Here is a 21,931-nt window from a genome sequence, read left to right on the forward strand (position 1 = left end):
AGCATGTGGATAGAGCTGGACATGAACCCTAATTCTTCCCCATCCCCCAGCTTCACCCTCAAAAATTCTTGAGAGCACAAGCATAAATTGAGAGAAAAATTTGGTATTTTTGTGACTCTGATTTGATGAGTCAATACATTTTTTTCCATTAATACTTATCTATCTACAAAAAGTAATAATAAAGTTGCTAAGGTTCCAGAAGATCAAAGAGCTGCCTTCTCATAGAGCGAGATGATTGGTTTAACCTGAGGGTCACCACAGCTCAGGCAAGGGATGAGGTTGAGAAGGTGGGACCTTGATGGTGACCTCTGCACTACTTCATGTTAGCCTGCCATCTGTTCACAAAACAATGTAATTCTAGCCTAGTTCCCAGTCAGTTCTTGCAGAAAAATATTTGACCATCTCCATGTCATCCCACCAGGTTTCTTTTTTAATATTTCTCCCTTTTCCATAAGGGTGCAAGAATGGTAATTTATCCCGTGTGACCTGTTTGTAAAGATTGAGTGTGGTGGCCTGACTGGGCTATCGATCATCCAGCACAGGATTTCTTTTGTGCCTGAAGGTTGAGACTGACCAAATTATGTGCTAATAACCTGCAGTCAATTTGATCTTGCTGCTTTTGTGCCCATCTTGGGTTGACTCCTTCCCACTGTGTCCCAGGTCATTACACTAACCAACTAGCTGCTCCAGTTACTCACCGATACTGGTGGTACCAGCCTTGGGGAGATGGATCAAGCAATTTGGATTAGTTGCCCAAGTATATGTGCCTAGTCTCTCCCTCTTCACAATACAGCTGGATTGCATGTGGAAGAAATGGCTGGAGGTCAGTGCCAAATTAAGAAACTCAGTGACCACTTTGTCTATTTGGGAACAAGGAGCCCATACTACAAAGATGCTCCCACTTAGCCTAATCTTGTAAGAATCAGAAGAATATCACTACCATCCATCACTGAAATATTCAGCAGAATCCTTCTGAACCATGTAGTGCAACATCTTGGCCAGGATCAGCTGCCACAGAATCAATGTGGTTGCAGAAACGACTGAAGGATCACTGATGTGAATGGTGTTTGTTAACCTGACCAAGCTCTTTAACACTCTTCACATGCTTTTCTTTATTTTTATCATTGCCTTAGATGGTGGGGATCCTGGCACCCAAATCCAAATCTGGTTTTACTGCTCAATCCAAGAGGGTTCCAAGAAAAGTATGACTTCTCCAAAGACATACTTGCTGATTTTTTTTGTTGTCCAATGTCCATATCTGCTGGTTCAGAGCTGGACATGCAATGTGACAGGACCTGATGTCTCATCCATGCAGAACATTGATTTTAAGAAGCATAAAGAAAATGGAAATAATGTCGCAGTTGTTCCAGGAAAGCCCTACCTGAAGCCCAAATGTCCAGTTGATCATCAGAACCTGGAAACAGTGCATAAGTATACTTGGCAGCTCGCTCGCTCAAGCTGCTTACATTGTTTATGCAACACATAGAAGAATTGTCAAAATGAGTGTAGCCTTCAGAATTCTAACATTGGATTGGGAGTTGGAGAGGATGGGATCTGCCTACCAATTTGAGTGCAATAATTCTGTCCACTCTACTCTAAATATGTCAGGTTTGAACAGCATGCCAGCATCTTGCCAACAAACCCAATCATTTTGAATTAATCTACTTCTGGAAGCTTCTGAACATCAGGTGGCAGGATAGCCATTGAGATGTTCACCTGAGCTGGTACACCAAGCACCCGCACCATACTGAGACTGCCACAAGTGAATTGTAGTCAGCATGCCTGACACTTGCTAGAGCAAAAACCAAAGTGAAACTTAAAGAGAGCTTGAAACTGAGGGACATGGAAATTAAAAGAAGCTCCACAATAACTCAAAAGACTTAACTTTAGAATTTTATTATTGACTCCAATTCCTGAATGAAGCTCATGTAGGATTGGCTGTACCTAGAACGGCCAACTGAAAAACATTGCACATCTCTCATAAGCAAGCACACTCGAGACAGAGGGAGAGAATGTAATGAGAGGGAGTCTCAAGACAGTAAATCATGCTATCAACTGGGGTCTTATATCCTACTTGAGGTAGAACTTGTCCAGCCTCTACAAATCACCTGTGTTTCAACTGGAACCCTATCAAACACTTCAGGTAATGAACATGGGTATCTTTACTTTGCTGCAAATGTGTTGCTGGTCAAAGCACAGCAGGTTAGGCAGCATCTCAGGAATAGAGAATTCGACGTTTCGAGCATAAGCCCTTCATCAGGAAAGATATCTTTACTTTGAGCAACAAACAAGAATCTGGGGTTGAATTTGAAACCACAAACCTATATCCTTGATGCCATAACCCAATACAGTAAGCCATTAAAGTTTATAATGCAGAGATTTGGATTTCAATGTGTGGCCAGCCAGTCATTTCCATCTATGCTGTTATACTTCACCTCATTTACTTATGATTTTGAACATTTTAGCTTAGAATGTCCATTGCATTACCTTTGTTGGATAGTGCCCACAAAACCTGTGTCAGAAATGATATACTAGGTAGGGCACTCCAGCATTGACCTACTTAAGAATGGTATTGAGCCAGTTACATGTACTAATTGAATCCTCAGGCCTGTTTCATGGGACAGTTTGAAACATTTGTTGACTGTTGTCAAACCAGCTATTCTTAAATATGCTTCCCCCCCCCCCCCCCCCCCCCCGCCCCACTTCCCAATAAGGTCATGATACTATAGATAAGTTGAAAAGTTTTTATTTAATTGAATATTGAGCCAAGGGGAGCACTCTCCAGCCCTGATTCTGAGCTGCTCGACTGATGTTCCAATCAACTAGCTTAAACTGTTTTCTTTCTGCAGCCAATGAACTGTCTCCGGTGCAATTACATGTCCATGCAGCTTGCTAGTTTCATGCCATTTGTTGTGGTTTTGCCATTGGTATCATTAGATGCTCACAATGTGTGTTCCACTGGGACATGATCTCCAGTTCATTTCTAGGCCTTTCTCTCTTGTATGCAACATTGCTTGAATTTCTCAGATATAAATACTTTATCATTTTATTCCTTTCAGCAAATACTATGAAAAGCAAGCCCTAATGTCTGATCCAGTCTGTGGACCGATTCTAGCTTCTCTGCTGGGTAAGGGTTCTGAATTAATATTCTAATCGTTAACAAACATGCAAACCGGGGGGTGGGGGGGGAGGTGTTTTTATTTTGTAAGCAAGAAATCTATGTGTAATTTTAAAATTCCTACCAGCTGCTTCATCAAATACCCAACAGAGCAGTTCTGTCACTCTGTGGTAACTGAGCAATGCTGAATGTGAAGATTTGTAACAATTTAGCTGGTTTCTGGTTTGGGACTATGGGTTAGTGTTTAGGAGCTACAATTTGCTTCACTGTCCTAGGGTTTGGGACTTTGGGTTAGTGTTTAAGTGCTACAATTTGCTGCACACTCCAGGATTTTGTGGGTGTGGATTAGTTGTTTAGAAGCTACAATTGGATTCACTGTCATTGGGATTTGGGGTGTGGGTTAGTGGATTAAATGCTACAACTGGATTCACTGTCCTAGGGATTGGTGGTAGGGGTTCGTGGTTAAAGTGCTACAACTGACTTCACTATCCTAGAGGTGGCAGAGGCAAGGAAAAGAAATTAGCCAGAGTACATGTTCTTGATGTAATAGCTTGCACTAGAAAGTGCCCATCGCAGTCCTTGATGGTCAACAAGCTTAATACCCCAAGAGAAGAACAGTCAAGGTACTCATAGATGTTTTCAAAACAACTTGAAACAGGAGAAAGTAAGTTATAGTTTCCTTACAATTGCCTGGCTCAGACCAATAACTCTATAATGACCAACCTCAATCTTCCTGTTATGTGTGAATCAGTGCACTTACTGAAAAATCTCACTCAACCATTGAAAAGTAAGCTGTTTTAAATGAATCTATCTGTGCTAACAGCCCCTACGCTCCAAAGGGAACAGAATAAAATTCAGAAGGTGCTTGAGAAATTCAGCAGGCAGCAACTAGCGAGAGACAAACAGTGTTAATGTTTCAAGTGCAATATGACTTAATTCAAAACATGGATAGTATTTTCCAGTTTCCAAATGATGACTTAACAAACAGATTGCTGATAGTGAGTATCAGCAGTTTTTGTTTTGTGGCGCATGAACCATAATGGTGGGAGTGAGCTAAAAGTGTCACTTATACAAGTCAATCACTGTACAGGAGATGACCTGCTGCTGAACTCTGTGTACCTAATGGCACTTTGCCTGGGAATGTGATGGACCAATTGTTAATTGGTCTTGCAAATTAGTGAATCACTGTCGTGTGCGTAACTTATATTATTTCACTATCGGAGACATTTTCTTTTTTAAGCTTTTTTTTTCTCCTTTGCCATTTGTTAACCAAAACAGTCACCAATGACCAATCCCAAGCCTCCCTCGGTGCCAATCTTGCAATATCCCAACACCTCGCAGCTTGTAGGAGCGTGAATGGAAATTTTATAATGTGGTGTGTTGAGTGAGGCTCAAAACTAAGTTGGAGCAGGTCTGAGAAATGCAGAGATAAGCATAATTTCCTTTAGACAGAATTAAAGCCTTACTCAAGCGTGTCAAATGCCATACTTCATAGTAGTGCAATTTATATTTGAATTCTGATTACAATTTGATCTTGTTCTGCTTCAGTGAAAAAGAAAATTCTTTTAATTTTCTGCTTTATGTTACAGTTGGTCCCTGTGCATTAGAGTACACAAAACTTAAAACTGCTGACCATTACTGGACTGATCCATCAGCAGATGAACTGGTGCAAAGACATCGTATTCATGGAGCCCATGGACACCAGGATTCCCCATCTAAACGTCCTGCACTTGGTGTAAGAATCAACATAATCAGAAATCTGTATAACTGCTAACCTGTTATATTAGTGGGACCACAGTCAGTTCAATCAATAAAATATTATGGGCTTGGAAAACTGCATTGCTTTGCTAATTATTTGAGATAGAGGTCCATAGAGTCATAGTCAAGTTACAGTAATTTATTTTTTTGTTTCTGATTTTTCTTTCCGCCTGTGGATCAAGGGGTATCAGTTGAGCAACCCAATTCCACCTAAATTGGAAGGATCGATTCTGAGGATCACAGCCTTAATGAGTAACTGAAAACTGCTGAAGAATTTTCTAGACATACGCAAGGGCGGCATGGTGATTCAATGGTTCACACTGCTGCCTCACAGCGCCAGGCACCCAGGTTTGATTTCACTCTTGGGTGACTGTCTGTGTGGAGTTTGCATCTTCTCCCTGTGTCTGCCTGGGTTTGTTCCAGGTGCTCTGGTCTCCTCCCACAATCCAAAGATGTGCAGGTTAGGTGCGTTGACCATGCTGAATTTCCCATAGTGTCCAGGTATGTACAGTCTAGGTGGAATAGCCATGGAAAATGCAGGATTACGAGAATACCGTAGGGCTTGTGGGTCTGGTTGAATGTTCTTTGGAGGGTTGGTGAACTCTGAAGGGTCGAATAGCCTGCTTCCACTCTGTATGGATTCCATGATTCTATGAAGATAGTCAAAAGGATAGGGAAAACAAATATAACCTGTACTTCTGAATATCCAAAGCAAGAGGGTACTGTTCTCTTTATAGTTATCTACTTTGTCCCCCATTAATGGCTTAGTATTGTTTTGGGTAAACTCACCACAGTTACCTTTAATCAGCTACTTTAAGAAATCTCAGAGGCAATCAAATACCGAAACAATAATTCAAACGTTATTGCATGAAGCAACCCTCAAGTAAGCAATTATAAGCCTGCTACCCAATTTAGCTATTACCTAATTAATGTTGCAATCTGGCCAGGACTTCAACCAATAGTAACTTGCTGCTGGGACGTGTCTCCAAGGTTCAGTCCACCTTGTTCTGCTCTTGACTTGCTCTGTGTTCAATCCTTATTCAGATTTTCATCCTTTGGTCTCTGAGGTGCAATGTGGATGACTTATTTCGAGTCCTTTGTAGAGTTACTGCAAAGGCTTCCTTACCAAAAGCAGCTTCTTTGTTTCTTGTTACGTTTGGCCTTAAGTGTCTGTACAAAGGCACAACTTTTCTGTGATTAACTCCTTAAATTCTTCTGCAGGGCAATCAGTTATCCTTGTGGCAAAAAGTATCCAGTTTATCAAGCACCTATCAACACAGTTGTATCTATGTAGCCTGCACTCCCAGATGTAGCTAATTGCTTTCAATTCCTGTATAGGTTTGTCCTTGTCCTTTAATAGTTTATTCTAGACAGTGTTATTACTTATTCTTTCCATGTCTTACAGTTTATCTTTATTGATTCGTTCAACCCATTGCAGTTACCACAGGAATTTGATGCATTTGGACATCAGATAAGGATCAGTCTCCACTTAGATTAGCCTCACAGCCCGATAGGCTTTGCTGATGCTCAGGGCCAAGCTTTACAAATGTCTAATCTCCATATGGATGAAATAACAGAGTTTGGATTGATGAATGAATGGAGTAGTTCATGGTTAGTTCTGCTGTTAATAAGGTGAACTTTCTTTTACAGATAAGAAAGCGACACTCCAGCGGAAGTATGTCAGAAGATAAATTTGCAGCTTCAGCGAGAGAATATGTGGAGTCATTACATCAAAATTCCAGAACACATTTGCTGTATGGAAAAAATAATGTACTGGTCCAGCCAGTAAGTCATGTATAGTGATCTCTGGTGGTGGGGTGAAAGAAACAGCTGGATAGTGCTGCTCGCACGGCTTAATATCAAAACCTTGTAATGGCCACAGTGAGTTTTTTTTTTAAAACAGAATATTTGAAAAAAGGTCAGGAAATTGCAACAGAAATTTCAAGTAGATCTCAAGTGAGTTTACAAAAAATATATGGATTTCCTTTCCTCCTCAAGCTTTTCGTCAGCACAAACTTTTATTCTGTTGCATCCACTGTATCATGTGGAGATGGAGTCAGGCCCAATATGGAAGGACATTGGTAAACTAGACCTTTAATGGCAGTTTGTAATCATATGCCAGCTATGGTACAGCTGGTAACTTACTTTTGACTTGGAGGTGTGCTGTGTCACTCCCACTTCAGGGCTGAGCACAAAGAGATTGAGGTTGACACTAACATCGTGTTAATGGAAGTGCAGCACTGTCACTGGTGCCATCGTTTGAGAAGATGTTAAATCAAGGCCTTACCTGTCCTCTTGGATGATTATGAGCAGGTGCATACTGCCTGGTGTCCTGGCCAATATTTATCTCTTATTGGGCATCCATAAAAGCAGATTATTTAATCATTATCACTTTGCTGTTTGTGGGTTGTTGTTGAGTGTCAATTGCCTGTCTTGTCTGCACTAACTTTGCTTCAAAAGTGCCTTGTCTGTAAAGTGGCTTTGGACCACCAGTAGAAACGTAGAAAATAGGACCAAGAAGGGGCCATTCCGCTCTCCAAGCCTGCTCCATCTTTCGAAATGATCAATTTTCCAACTCAGTTTCCTGTTCCTGCTTTTGCCCCATACACATTGATCCTTTTAACTTCAAGAACTATTTCTAACTCCTTCTTGAAAACAGTTGTGAGAGTATTTGTGAAACGCAGTATAAAAGAAGTCTTTCTCTCTTTTGCCATGGTCAATATTTCCAGTTAGCGATTTTTGAAAAGATTTATAGCTCAGATTGAGGTTCTGGATGTACATTTGCTCGCTGAGCTGGAAGGTGTGTTGTCAGAAGTTTCGTCACCATGCTAGGTAACATCAGTGAGCCTCCGGTGAAGCACTTTCTATTTATGTGTTTAGGTTTCTTTGGGTGGATGATGTCATTTTTGGTTCTTTTTCTCAGAGGGTGGTAGATGGGGTCCAAATCATGTGTTTATTGATAGAGTTCCAGTTGGAAAGCCATGCTTCAAGGAATTCTTGTGTGTCTCTCTGTTTGGCTTGTCCCAGTCAAAGTGGTGCCCTCCTTTGTCTGTATGTAAGGATACTAATGATAGTGGGTCATGTCTTTTTGTGGCTAGTTGATGTTCATGTATCATGGTGGCTAATTTTCTGCCTGTTTGCCCTATATAGTGTTTGTTATAGTTTTTGCAGGGTATTTTGTGAAGGACATTTGTTTTGCTTGTTATTTGTGTAGGGTCTTTTTAAGTTCATTAGCTGCTGTTTAAGTGTGTTGGTAGGTTTATGGGTTACATTGATGCCAAGAGGTCTGAGTAGTCTGGAAGTCATTTCAGAGATGTCTTTGATGTAGGATAAAGTGGCTAGGGTTTCTGAGCACGCTTGTTTGGGCTTGTTGCTGAGGAATTGGCAGACTGTGTTTATTGGGTTCTTCTTGACTGCGCTGTATAGGTATTTCTCATCTGCTGTTTGTATTTCCTCAGTGCTGCAGTGTGTGGTGGTTCATTGAAATATGTCCTAATGCAGCTTCATTTGTGGGTGCTGGGATGAATGCTTCTATGGTTAAGTATTTGGTCTGTATATGGTGCTTTCCTGTAATCGCAGGTTTAAAGTTCCCCATTGAGTGTTCGCTCTACTGTGACATCTAGGAATGGCAGTTTGTTGTTGTTCGCCTCCTCTTTTGTGAATTTTATCCCAGTCAGGATATTATTGATAGTGTTGTAGGTTTCCTCTAATTTGGTTCGTTTAGTAATGATGAAGATGTCATCCACATAGCAGTCCCAAAGTTTGGGTCAGATGGTTGGGAGAGCTGTTTTTTTCGAGTTTCTGCATAACTGCTTCTGCTAAGAACCCTGATATTGGTGATCCCATGGGTGTTCCATTGGTTTGTTTGTAGGTCTTGTTATTGAATGTGAACTGGGTGGTGAGGCACAGGTCCACTAGCTTGACAACATTATCTTTGCTGATGAAGTTGGTGTTGTCTGGTGTTTGTTGGGAGAGCTTTTTTTTGTCTCTGCTTAAACCCTCTGCTTTTGGATTGTTGCCTCGGCAGCACTGTCACTTAGCTACTGTTCTGAAGAAGGGTTACTGGACCTGAAACTCTGCTTTCTCTCCACCGATGTGCCAGACCTGTTCCCTTGCTCTAGCACTTCCTGTTTTTGCATGTGTCTGCTTGTCATGCCTTCATAAAATAACAAGAAAATGAGTTTTATGCACATACATTAGCCAATGCTCATCATGTCTGAAGGGAAATGAATTCAATTCCCCTAATGTAGTGATTAGATCGAATACTATCAGAGGATTCTGCTGAGTTCAAACCCTCCCAATGAAATGAGTATGTTCCTGTTACAAACACAGAACTTTGGACCCCAGTCACTACAACTTCAGTTTGGATAATCTATGGCTGTTTTGCAAACTTTGACCAGAGTTCTGTAAATGATCTCTGACAGTTTATGCCAGCAATAGCTTCTGTCAGGAAGCAAAGAATATGGTCTTGTCAGTGCAGTATGCATTGGAATTTTAATAAACCTTTCAAAAAAAAATTAGCAATAAGTTGTCTGTATTTTTTGAGCAAAATTGTCTTGAGACCTGACAGTCTGATCTATTTTAATTTGCTTTCCACTGACAGCCATTTTTTATTTATAATAAATCAAAACCCACTGAAATAAGCTATGGCACAATCAATAGCAAGGATTACCAGTCAATCAGAAAGAATGAAACAAGTGATTTGATGTAAACAGCACTCAGTCACTGCTTATGCATTAACTTGTGCGATCAGCAGGAGCCACTTGCTAAATTGGCTTGGAACAATGTATTTTCCAACACCCTCACAATTTTTCTCCTTTCTTTGCCTGTAGCACTTAACTCTCTGCTGGGGCATCAGTCAGACAGCCACAGTCTGTAATCTTGTCCAGGTATGCATGTTCCATCTTACAACCTGGATGATTATAGCTAATGTGGTGTTTGATGGTGTGAATGGAACTTGAGTAATGCTCATGCACAGACTTTGCAGCAGGTCACTGGATAATGAATTAGCTTTCTTTCTTTGCCTACCCTTGAGATAATCGATAATCTCACTGAATGATGGAACAGTCTCAAGGGGACAAACAACACGTTAGAAGCTTCATACCACCCAGCACAAAGCACAGTTGATTAGCACCACATCCACGAATGTTCGCTCCATCCAACACCGGCAGACAGCAGCAACAGTGTGTACATCTATAACCTGCACTGCAGAAATTCCCCAAGGCTCCTTAAACATCAACTTCCAAATCCACAACCACTATCATTTAAAAGGACAAGGACAGCAGGTACATGGGAACACCTGGACATTCCCCTCCAAGCTGCTCACCATCCTGACTTGGAAAAAACTTGGAAACACTGTCACTGGGCCAAAACCCTGGAACTCCCTCCCTAATGCACTAATGTTCTATATGGATTACAGTGGTTCATGAAGATAGCTCTGTACCACCTTCTCAAGGGTAACTGGGAATGGGTAATAACTGCTGGCCCAGCTAACATCGCTCACACTATGAATGAATAAAAAGAGTAGGATCCTACTTCTGTTTCTATTTTGTATGTTCTTCATCTTCACTAGCACTAACAATGATCAGCATCAAAATCTTAACATTGTCATCCAAAAGCAATGAATAAAAAAATGATACAGTATGGTGTTTTTGGGAAGTTCGGGCAATTTTCTTTGAAGCTGTCCAGTGCTATCCAGGAGATTTTGTTTCAATGTCTATTTGAACATATTAGCGCAGGCTTGGAAGAATTGTTGAGGTTTTAAACTCTGCTACAGTGTAGATAATCATTTCTTTGAAGTGTTCTGAGGCAAGATGAAATGTTGGTTTGATTTACAAAATGACGTCTGGACACAATCTGAATCTATGAGCAGAAAATGTATCTCTTTAATTTGGCAGAATTCTTTTAAATTTTAAGATCTCTTTCTTCCTTGGTGTTTTTGTGCTTAGCAGCAGGAGGATTGTGGGGGCAGGCAAGGGAGAATGTTTTTCCAGTTTTAGCCCTTTATTTTGGACTCAAGTCATGTCCAGATTTGATGTGCTACAGCCAGATTCTCAGGAATCTTCCCTCTGCCATGGCCTCACCACCAGGGTATTGCTCCATCTGGTGGCTGGGTTGAGAATGGACAGCAGAAAAAAAATCCTCTCTATTGTGTCGATAGACATTTTTAATCAATGGCATTATCACTCACCTCTGGAGCAGGTGAGACTTAAACACAGGCATCCTTGTCTAGTGGCAGGGATGCTACCGTGGTGCGACAAGAGCCCACAGCTTGCAATTGTGTAGTACCATTCATAACCTTCAGATTACCCAAAGTGCTTTACAACGAATAAAGTGCTTTTAAAGTATAATTGCTGTTGTAATATCGAAACTGCAGCAGCCATTTTGCACATTGTAAGCACCCACAAACAGCAACGAGATGATTACCAAATAATCTGTTTTTAGTTGGGCTGTTTGGAAGATGCATAATGGCCTGGGCACACCAGTGAAAGTAAACACCAACTCCTCTTCAAAAGATTAACATCTATCTTTTATATCCACAAGATGGAACCTTGGTTTAACACTTCTTCATAAGGAAAGCACCCCTGTCAATGCAGCATTCACTCAGTACTGTATCGAAATGTCCTCCTGAGTGCTGTTCTGAAGTGGTACTTGAACCCACAACCGTCTGACTCAGACACCAACTGAAGCACTGCTCACAATGACAACGGAAAACACACTGTGGGCCAGGCAACATTGTGGAGAAGGGGAAATAAGAAAACAATTATGAATGCTTGTAATCTGAATCTAAAGTTTTAAAAGAAATGCTGGAGATGTGTTGTATAAGACAGCTGGCCTGTAAGGGTTAACTCTGAAATATTTGTAGATCTCCAGCCAATGGGAGGAGCTCATTAGTTCTCGTTGTCTAATTATCTAGTTGTAATTGTTTTGGTCTGGTCAGTACTGTTGACAGACCTGGGGACTTAGCTTTGTCTGTTGCCAGTTTCTCTTGCAAAGAATGATATAATTGACCAGTCTTAAAGTAATGTATCTTCCTATCATAACTAGCTTGTAATAAACTACTTTGTGTTACTCAAGTGTATGCCTCTTCTGCTGAAGACTTGTGGTGAAGGATTAACCACTCATGATACTAAGTATCTTAGACGACTATTATAAGAAGAATTATACCTTTGGGCCAAGAGACCCGAGTTCAAGTCCCACCTACTCCAGAGCTATGTAATTACATCTCTGAACAGGTTGATTTGAAAATATCTACAGGGAGGACTGCTGGCAGCATGTCCACCTAAAGCAAAGCCCTAGCAGAACCAGATGCCAACCAAGTGCTTCTCTAACATCTCAACTGGTTTGGTAGCATCTGTTCAAAGGGGGTAGCTGGCTTGCATGATGGGAGGGGTAGAAATCCTGATCGATGCACGCTGCAGGGTCTCCCTCACTAATAGCAGTGGGCGTTCTTCCAGCAGACATATTGCAACATTTCAAGAAGGTAACTCACTGTTCTTTGCTCAAAGGGAGCCCAGGTTTGGGGAATAAATACTTGCCTTGTAAGCAATACCATTTCCTGGTAAAGCAGCAGTAAACTCAATGTTACTATTTCCTTCAACAGAAGGAGGACGTGGAGACTATTCCAGGATACCTCTCACTTCATCAATCTGCAGAACATTTGACTCTGAAGTGGACCCCAAACCAGCTTATGAATGGGACTCTGGGAGATTCAGAGCTTGAAAAGAGGTAAAATGCACTTTTAATTTCCTGAAGGTTCTTAGGTGCAGGATGTTTATTTTTGTGCAGGATGTTTATTCCCTAAGTTTCCAGAAAATCTCTCTTTATTCAGAAATCCAACATCTATGGTATTTTGCTTTTTTTTTAACTTGGTCATTTTATGTCAACAGCTAGTGTTACAGCAACTAAAACAACTTTTTGGTGCTTTCCATTCCTGAGAATTTTCTTAGGGATTTTCCCATTCATCTTGCTAAGTCACTGTTCCAGTTGCCAAAGAATTCATGTTGCATATCTTTGCTACGTGATGATACGATTAAAATATTGCTATTACTCAAGAAAAATCTTCAGTTGATCACAAAGGAATTCTGAAATTGCTATTTGCAATTATAATAGTTGCAACTATAAAGTTCCAAGTGTCAAAAATGTTAAAATTATTTTTTGCTCATTTTCAGTATCTATTGGGATTATGCCTTAACTGTACCATTAAGTCAGATAGTCTGCATCCACTGCCACCAACAGCGTAAGTGTCTTTTCACTTTATTCTTTTGCATGGTCTTTTCTTGAGTGCCTTTGTTGTAATAGTCAGGATGTAAACATGTTTTGATTGCTAGTGACCTATGATTCCCTTACATGAGTGAGCAGCAAATATGACTTAAATGCTGTGGGGACAAGGGTTCATATCCCACAATGAATTAGGGGGCATAGCCTCAAAATAAGGGGGAGCAGATTGAGGACTGAGTTCAGGAGGAACTTCTTCACCCAAAGGGTTGTGTACCTGTGGAAGTACCAGTGAAGCAATTGAGACTACCTCATTGAATGTTCTTAAGGCAAAAATAGATTCTTGAAGAGGAAGGGAGTTAAGGGTTGCGGTGAGTGGGTGGGTAAATGGAGCTGAGTGCATGAAAAAATCAGCCATGGTCTTTTTGAATGGTGGAGCAGGCTCAATGGGTCAGATGGCCTACTCCTGCTCCTATTTCTTATGTTCATGGCAGCTTGTGCAATTTAAATTCAATAATATAAAAACAATTCTAGCACTGAAAGCTAGTTTCAGTACTGGTGACTGTGAAACTATCACCAATTATTGTTGATAACAATCAATAAAACTCAATAATAATAAAACAGTAAAAATTCTATCTGGTTCACGAATTCTCTTCAGAAAAGGAAAATCCTAATTTTCACTAATAACCTTCAGGGAAGGAAATCTGCTGTCCCCATGTAGTGTGGCCTACATGTGACCCCAGATCCGTAACAATGTGGTTGACTCTCAACTGCCATCTGAAATGGCCTAGCAACCCACCTAGGTGCATCAATCGCTATGTAGTCTCAACAAAGTAATGAAACCAGACCTGGCACTAGAAAAGAGAATGGCAGAAACAGCTCTGCTGTCTTTGCAAAGTCTTCCTTACTAACATCTGGGGGCCAACACTTGAACTGGGAGAGCTGTCTCGCAGACTAGTCAAGCAACAGCCTGGCATAGTCAAACTTACTGAATCACATCTTACAATGTCCTAGATGCTGCCATGACCATCCCTGCATATGTTCCACCAGAAGGACTGACCCAGCAGACACTGCAATGGTAGACACTCAAGAGGGAATTCATAGAATTTCATATTTCTTAGAATCCCTACAGTGTGGAAATAGGCCATTTGGCCCAACAAGTCCACACCAACTCTCCAAAGAGGTATCCTGAGATTGTTCAGCATTCACTCCGGACCCCATGAACTCTCATGGCTTCAGGTTAAGCATGGGCAAGGAAAGCTCCTGCAGATTACCATGAATCATCCTCCCTTGGTTGATGAATCAGTACTCCTCCATGGAGGACAACACTTGGAGGAAGCACTGAGAGTGGCAAGGGTGGAAAAATGCAATCTGGGTGGGGATTTCAGTGTCCACCACCAAGAGTGGCTCGGCAGCAGTACTACTGATTGGGCTGGTTAGGTCCTGAAGGACAGAACTGCTGGGCTGGGTCTGTGGCTGATGCTAAGAGAAAAAGATATTTCACCTCATCCTTACCAACCTATCGGCTGTAGACACATCTGTCTATGACAACACCAGTTAGAGTGACCACCACGCAGTCAGTGTGGAGGTGAAGTCCTACCTTCACATTGAGTATGCCATCCATCATGTTATGTGGCATCATCATAATGCTAAATGGGACAAATTTCGAACATATCTAGTATCTTAAGACTGGGCATTCATGAGGCACTGTGGACTTTGAGTTCAATCTGCAACCTCGTGGCCTGGCATATCCCCTACTCAAGCATTACTATCAAGCCAAGGGATCAACCTTGGGTTCAGTCAAGAATGTAGGAGGGCATACCATTAACAGCACTAGCATACCTAAAAATGAGATATCATGCCCACAACATAAGTGGAAAGTGGTAGACAAATCTAAGCTGTGCAGTTCTACCACATCCAGTCATAAATTAAATAACTCAATGGAGGAGGAGACTTCACATATATCTCCATCCTCAATGATGGAAGAACCTGGTGCTTTAGTGCAAAAGATAAGGCCAAAGCATTCACAGCAATTTCCAGCCAGAAGTGTGGAGTGAATGATCTATCTCAGCTTCCTCTAGTGGTTCCCAGCTTCACAAATATCAGTCTTCAGTCAATTCAATATTATGTTGAGTAAATTGAAAAACAGTGCCAAGACAATGGGCCATAGAACATAGAACATAGAAAAGTACAGCACAGAATAGGCCCTTTGGCCCACAATGTTGTGCCGAGATTTAATCCTCATGTCAAATATACTAACTTAACCTACGCACCCCTCAACTCACTGCTATCCATGTACATGTCCAGCAGTTGCTTAAATGTCCCCAATGACTTTGCTTCGACCACCATTGCTGGCAACACATTCCGTGCATTCACAACTCTGTGTAAAGAACCTACCCCTGACGTCTCCTTTATACCATCCTCCTAATATCTTCAAACTATGACTTCTCGGACCAGTCAATCTTGCCCTGGGGAAAAGTATCTGGCTATTGATTCTATCCTTTCCTGTCATTATTTTGTACGATCGATCAGGTCTCCTCTCTTCCTCCTTCTCTCCAGAGAGGAGAGTCCAAGCTTATTCATAAGGCATGCCCCTCCAGTCCAGTTCAGCATTATGGGCGGCATGGTGGCACAGTGGTTAGCACTCCTGACAACATGCCAGCAATAGTACTGAAGACATGTGCTCCAGAGCTTGATGCTCCTTTAGCCAATTATAGCACTGGCATCTGCCCGACAAAGTGAAAAATTGCCCAGATATGTCCTGTACACAAAAAGCTAGACAAATCCAGCCTGGCTAATTACCGTCCCATCTGTCTACACACGGTCATCAACAAAGTAATGGAAAGTATAATCAGCCATGATATTCAGCGGCACCTACTCAGCAATAACCTTCTCAGTGATGATCAGTTTGGGTTCAGCCAGGACTACGCAGCTCCTGATCTCATTAAAGCCTTGGTTGAATCATAGACAAAAGAGCTGAATTCCAGAGGTGAGGTGAGAGTGACAGCCCTTGACGTCAAGACCACATCTGATATCAAGTGTGACATTAAGAAGCCTAAGAAAAACTGGAATCAATGGGCATATAGGGTAAACTCTCCTCTGGTTGGAGTCACACCTGGCTCAGAAGATAATGGTTGTGGTTGTTGGAGGTCAGTCATCGCAGCTCCAGAATATTTCTGCAAGAGTTCCTCAGAGTAGTGTTCATGGCTTAACTGTCTTCAGCTGCTTCATCCATGACCTTCCCTCCATCATAAGGTCAGAAGTGGGGATGTTCACTGATAATTCAGCACCATTTGCAACTCCTCAGATACTGCAACAGTCCATGTTCAAATCCATCAGGATCTGGACAAGATCCAGGCTTGGGCTGGCAAGTGGCAAGTAACACGCATGTCACTCAAATGCCAGACAATGTCCATCTCCAAAAAGAGACAACCTAACCACAACCCCTTGATATTCAATATCGTTACCCTTATTGAATCCCCCACTATCAACATCCTGGGAGCTACCATTGATCAGGAATTCACCACATAAACACAGTGGCTATAAAACCAGGTCAGAGGCGAAAAATACAGAGGGAGTAACTTGCTGACTCCCGAAAGCCTATCTACAGGGCACAAGTCAGGTGTGCGATGGAATACTCCCCACTTGCATGAATGAATGCAAATCCAACAACACTAAAGAGGCTTGACACCATCCAGGACAAAGCAGCCACTTGATTGGCACTACATCCACAAGCATCCACTCCCTCAACCACCAACACTCAGTAGCAGCAGTGTGTATTATCTACAAATTGCAGAAATTCACCAAAGTTAGTCAGACAGCACCTTCCAGACCCGCAAACACTTTCATCTAGAAGGGCGAGGGCAGCAGATACATGGGAACACCACCACCAGCAAGTTCCCCTCCAGGTCATTCATCATCCTGTCTTGTAATTTATTGTTGTTCCTTCAGTGTTGCTGGGTCAAAATCCTGGAATTCCCTCCCTAATGTCATTGTGGGTCAACCCCATAGCACATGAAGGAATGCAGCTCACCACCTTCTCAATGGCAACTAGGGATGGACAATAACCACTGGCCCAGCCAGCGATGTCCACGTCCCGCAACTGAATTAAAAAAATCCACTATCCTTCCCTGATCTCCATGTGACTCCTAACCCACTAATATGGTTGACTCTCAACTTCTCTTTGAAATGCTTTAACAAGCTACTCACTTCAGGGTAGTTAGGGATAGACTGCAAATGCAGGCCTTGCCTGAGATTCCCACATTCCTTGAAAGAATTAAAAAAAACTAACAAAATTGCAACTTTTGTGAATATCTGGTTAAATAGGTACAAAACATGTAGTAACACAAACTCCAAGGGAACTTTAAACCTAAATTACCTTATGCAGGGCAATTGTTATGTTTAAGCTTCATATGTGTGTTGCATGTTAAATCTACATATCGATGAGTGGCTTATAATGATGTATATGGGGGTAACTTTATCATCCAAAGATGTAGTACTCCCAAATGGCCAAAGGGTTAATTTCTCAGTGATTGCTGCATACATATTGCTACAAATGGGTACTATCGTTATCTTATGAAAGCAAAATTGTCATTGTTTTCAGCTGACAGTGGAGGAACTCTCGTGTTGGTCAGTCAGGATGGAATCCAAAGACCTCCACTTCACTTCCCCCAGGGTGGTCACTTGTTAGCCTTTCTCTCCTGCCTTGAGAATGGGCTGTTACCACGCGGGCAGCTTGATCCCCCTCTTTGGTCACAGCGAGGAAAGGTGAGTGAATAATGATGAAGCCTTTCCTCGATGACAGATTTATTCACAGAGTGCAGCATCACACACACTAACCCAGTGTCCCAGCACTTTCAAACCAATCCAAAACAAATTACTTGAACAAACTTGACCAATGATAACCCCTGAAGGGGGTACTCTAACAAAAATCAAATCATTCAAAGAATCTTATTATAGTTAGATCAAAATATCATTCGTGAGGCAGATTGTGCACTCCTGTCCCTGGAGTACTCACTGGTCATGGAAGACTTTAAGCCTTCCAATTGGCATACGTCTGAATGATCAAGTTGACTCAGTTAACCATTTGACAGCCCTTAAAGGTGTATAATATTTAAATAATCCAAATTCCAAAGGAAACTGAACACATTTAAAATACAGTGCCATGTTGGGAGGAGATAATGCCCTCCTGCCCCTGTGAACAAAACAAATAGGAGCATTCAGCCCTCACGCCTCCCTCTGCCAATCATCAAGCTCATGGTGTGGTTTCCATTGGTTGCATAAGGACTTGAGAGTGCTCAGGACAATATTTCTTTATATTATTATGAATGCTAATTAAACCAACCAGATGAAATGTAAAAACTAACACATTAGGGTCTTGTAAGCTTCCCTACCTACGTTCCATAACATCCAAGTTCAAATCTCAGATGTAATGGCTATGGAAGTGTGCTGTACCATATCCAATTAGGCTGATTTTTGAAAAGATTGAAGCACATGTTAGGAGAACCTTTCTAATTTAATTGATTTCAAGTTCAAAAGAGTATGACGACAGTCTGATCACGGACTGGGGGCATCACTTTCCCTGGCAATAATATTTGGTTTCATTTTGATAAGTTCCCGTTTACTTGGCAGATGGAATATACTATGGGGAAATATGAGGTTTGCACTTTGGCAGGAAGAATAGAGGAGCTGAATATTATTTAAATGGAGAAAGACTGCAGAACGCATGCATGGCACAAAGGAATTTGGGATTCCTAGTTCATGAATCCCAAAAATCAAGCATCCAAGTTCAGTGGCTAAATAGGGAAAGCAAATGGAATGCTGTCCTTTATTTCAAAAAATAGGGATGTTTTGCTAAGACTCTATAAGCACTAGTCAGACCACAGCTGGAATACTAAGAATGGTTTTGGACCCCTTGTCTAACTGAAGATATACCAGGCATTGGAGGCAGTCTAGGGAAGGTTCATTAGGATATGGAGGCACCATCTTATGCAAAAAAGGTTGAGTAAGTTGGAATATAGAGAAATGAGAGGCGACCTTATTTGAAACATGAAGAATTCTTAAGAAAATTGGCAGGGTAGATGCAGCAAGATTGTTTCACCTTGTTGGAAGTCTAGGGCCAGAGGGTATAATCTTGGAATAAGGGAGACACATATTTAAGACAGAGATGAGGAGTAATTTCTTCTCTCTGCAGTGAATCTGTGGAATTCTTCACTACGGAGTTAATAGAGCCAATAGGCTGAGATAGACAATCAGTGGAGAAGACAGGAAAATAGATTCTGGGATTATCATATCATCATGATCACATTGAATGGCGGAGTTGACTCAATGGGCTGAATTACCTGCTTCTGCTTTTTCTTAGGGTCTTACATGTAAGCTCTCATTGGCCTCTTGACTTTCTGTTACAGTACACCACCAGATTTGTCTAAACTATCATTTCTCATTTAAAACAGTGGAGAGAGCCTGAGTGTTGCACATAACAGTCCTGGAGAGCTGAGAGTATATTGGCTGCTCCATTACAAGAGTGACCACACTTCTGTAAAGTCCTGAATTATCCATAAAACACTTTTGAAACACCCAGCGTTGTGAATGGTGGTATATAAGTACAAGTCTGTCTTATTGCTTTTCAACTGATTCATGAGTAGTGTGATGCTTAGGCAAACTTAGTAGTTAGCAACACAACTAACTGCTGAAATTCCCAAACACTAAGGGCAAGGTATTTCCAAAACTACGGAAAAGAAACAGCAGAGCCAAATCCATGGACCCAGAAGAACAGATGGAGGAAGAAATAGCTACAGATTATGTATTCAGAATAATTTATCCTGGACAGAAGAATGACTATGGTGAGTTTATGTTCATTGTTGCTGTTCTGTTATCTGCTGATTCTCAGATGATTTCTGAAGTTTAATATTATTGCTCCATTCTTGACATTCCTCGTTCATTAAAGTGCAGATATTTCCCGATTTTGGTAGACGTTCATTTGCTGATTTGTTGCCTTAATCTGGAATTACTGGACAGTAAGGGACATGGGATCTCTCACCAACAAGTCTGTGTTCAATTTGAATGAGAAAGAGAACCAGGTGAAATCTCCCAGGAACTGTGTCAGTTGAGTTCATGTGCCCAGGCAGCTTTAACTTGCCATTTGCACTGTGCACTTCCTGGAATTTTCTATCTTGCAGAGACCAGGCAGGCAACCTGTGGCCATTTTACCAGTTGGAGACAAATCTCCATTGGACTGAATTAGTGAGTGATTTCTTTGATAGATTTTACACTTGTGTACATGTTTGGCAGGGATTCAGCCAAAACTATTGACCATAAGAAGAATTAAAGTCGTCTTACACTTCTTTAGATTTTAAGTTATTGTTTGGGATGAGCAGAAGCTGTAGTATGTATGTAATGTGCCTTTGTAAGGCATGAGAAGAAGTGGAGAGATGGAAGCTAGAATATGGATTTAAAAGGTTCTAAATGTCTCCTGTTACAATAAGTTTCAGCATTTTAATGGAGAGTATTGAGGTAAGTGTTGTAGAAATCATGGAAAATTTGTAACACAGAATGAGGCCATTTTGCCCATCGTGTTAATCGATAAAGAACTACCCTGCTGAAACCTATTTCCCTGATCTAGTTCACTAGCCCTGCACTGGTTTATTTGGAATTAATATACCCTGTGTAGGGATAATTAACTCGCGTGGAAAACCTTGAGAGCACAAGTTTCAAATTTTGAAAAGTAAAAATCTGTTGGTTCCTTTGATTAATCTTGGTCCCAAGGAGTTAGCATTGACAGTGGGGAGTTCACCTCTCAACCTTCAGTTTTGCATTAGTTTATTTTTGAAAACAAGAGTATAATATCTTCCCAGGTCTTCAGCACAAACTTCCTCTAGCAACATGGGTATGCTTGGTCTGCCATTGTGACTGAGCCATGAGCAATCAGTCAGAGCAAAGAGATAACCAGGAGGTAGGACAAAGGATGAGATGGGGCAGGGGAGTGTACAGACAACCTCCCTTTACACTATATGTCTTTATGGAATCACAACACCTTGCTTCCAATTAAATCATAGACATTATTTCTGATGGTTCCTTTTTATCAGCGGGGGTTGCACCAGCGGCATGTCACTGATCTAGCATCAACTGTAGCTAAACACCTGGTCTCTCTCAAAAACTACATTTCAGTGGCTTGGGGTGCCATTTCGAGGTGTCAAAGAGTGACTTAAGCCCAGAAACAATGCACTTAATTTGCAGGGAATAACTGCAACAAGCAAGTCACAGATTCATTCCTCTTCAAAGCAAATGGGTTGATTGACGAATTCATGAGTCAGCTATTAAGCATCAAAGTTAAGGCTTAATGGGGAAGCGAGCATCTGTCCCACAAGAGTCCTGTATGTGCTTCTCCATTGGCAACACTGACACTTGAATAGTCAATCTAGAAAAAGGAGTGACCACTAAAGAGTAAACAGAAGTACATGACTGGCAGCACATAACATCTGAAGGGTACCAAATAGAACACGTGAAGGAGAGAAATCAATGAGAAGGGATTAAAAAAAAGGTAAACCCACAAAATGAATTCTCCACTTATGACAGTTGCAATACCTGTGGCTTTTTCTCTCCCCACTATCTTAGTTGAGTGTTTAACTTTGAGATTATGGAGAGTCAGATAGGCCTCTATATCAAGACCAAGGAGAGTTCTAGTGGTGCACTGGTAGTGTCCCAACCTCAGGATCAGGAATTGGGGTTCAAGTCCCACCTGCTCCAGAGATGTGTAAAAACGTGTCTGAAGAGGTTAATTGAAAATATCTTTCTATTTTCGCTATTTATTTCCCCACGTACTCTATCCTTCTTCACAGT

General features: G+C 41.4%; 1 protein-coding gene across 1 annotated transcript in view; it reads left to right on the top strand.

Moving 5' to 3' along the window:
* sgsm2 (small G protein signaling modulator 2) overlaps nt 1-21,931 on the top strand; it is a 205,217-nt gene that overhangs the window by 149,638 nt on the left and 33,648 nt on the right. Inside the window, exons 5-11 of the mRNA XM_060847946.1 lie at nt 3,060-3,127; nt 4,708-4,853; nt 6,527-6,661; nt 12,480-12,604; nt 13,048-13,115; nt 17,697-17,860; nt 19,803-19,935. Of these exons, the coding sequence (XP_060703929.1) occupies nt 3,060-3,127; nt 4,708-4,853; nt 6,527-6,661; nt 12,480-12,604; nt 13,048-13,115; nt 17,697-17,860; nt 19,803-19,935 (839 nt within the window). The remainder of the gene's footprint in view (nt 1-3,059; nt 3,128-4,707; nt 4,854-6,526; nt 6,662-12,479; nt 12,605-13,047; nt 13,116-17,696; nt 17,861-19,802; nt 19,936-21,931) is intronic.

The sequence above is a fragment of the Hemiscyllium ocellatum genome, chromosome 31, assembly GCF_020745735.1.
Source record: "Hemiscyllium ocellatum isolate sHemOce1 chromosome 31, sHemOce1.pat.X.cur, whole genome shotgun sequence".
NCBI lineage: Eukaryota > Metazoa > Chordata > Chondrichthyes > Orectolobiformes > Hemiscylliidae > Hemiscyllium > Hemiscyllium ocellatum.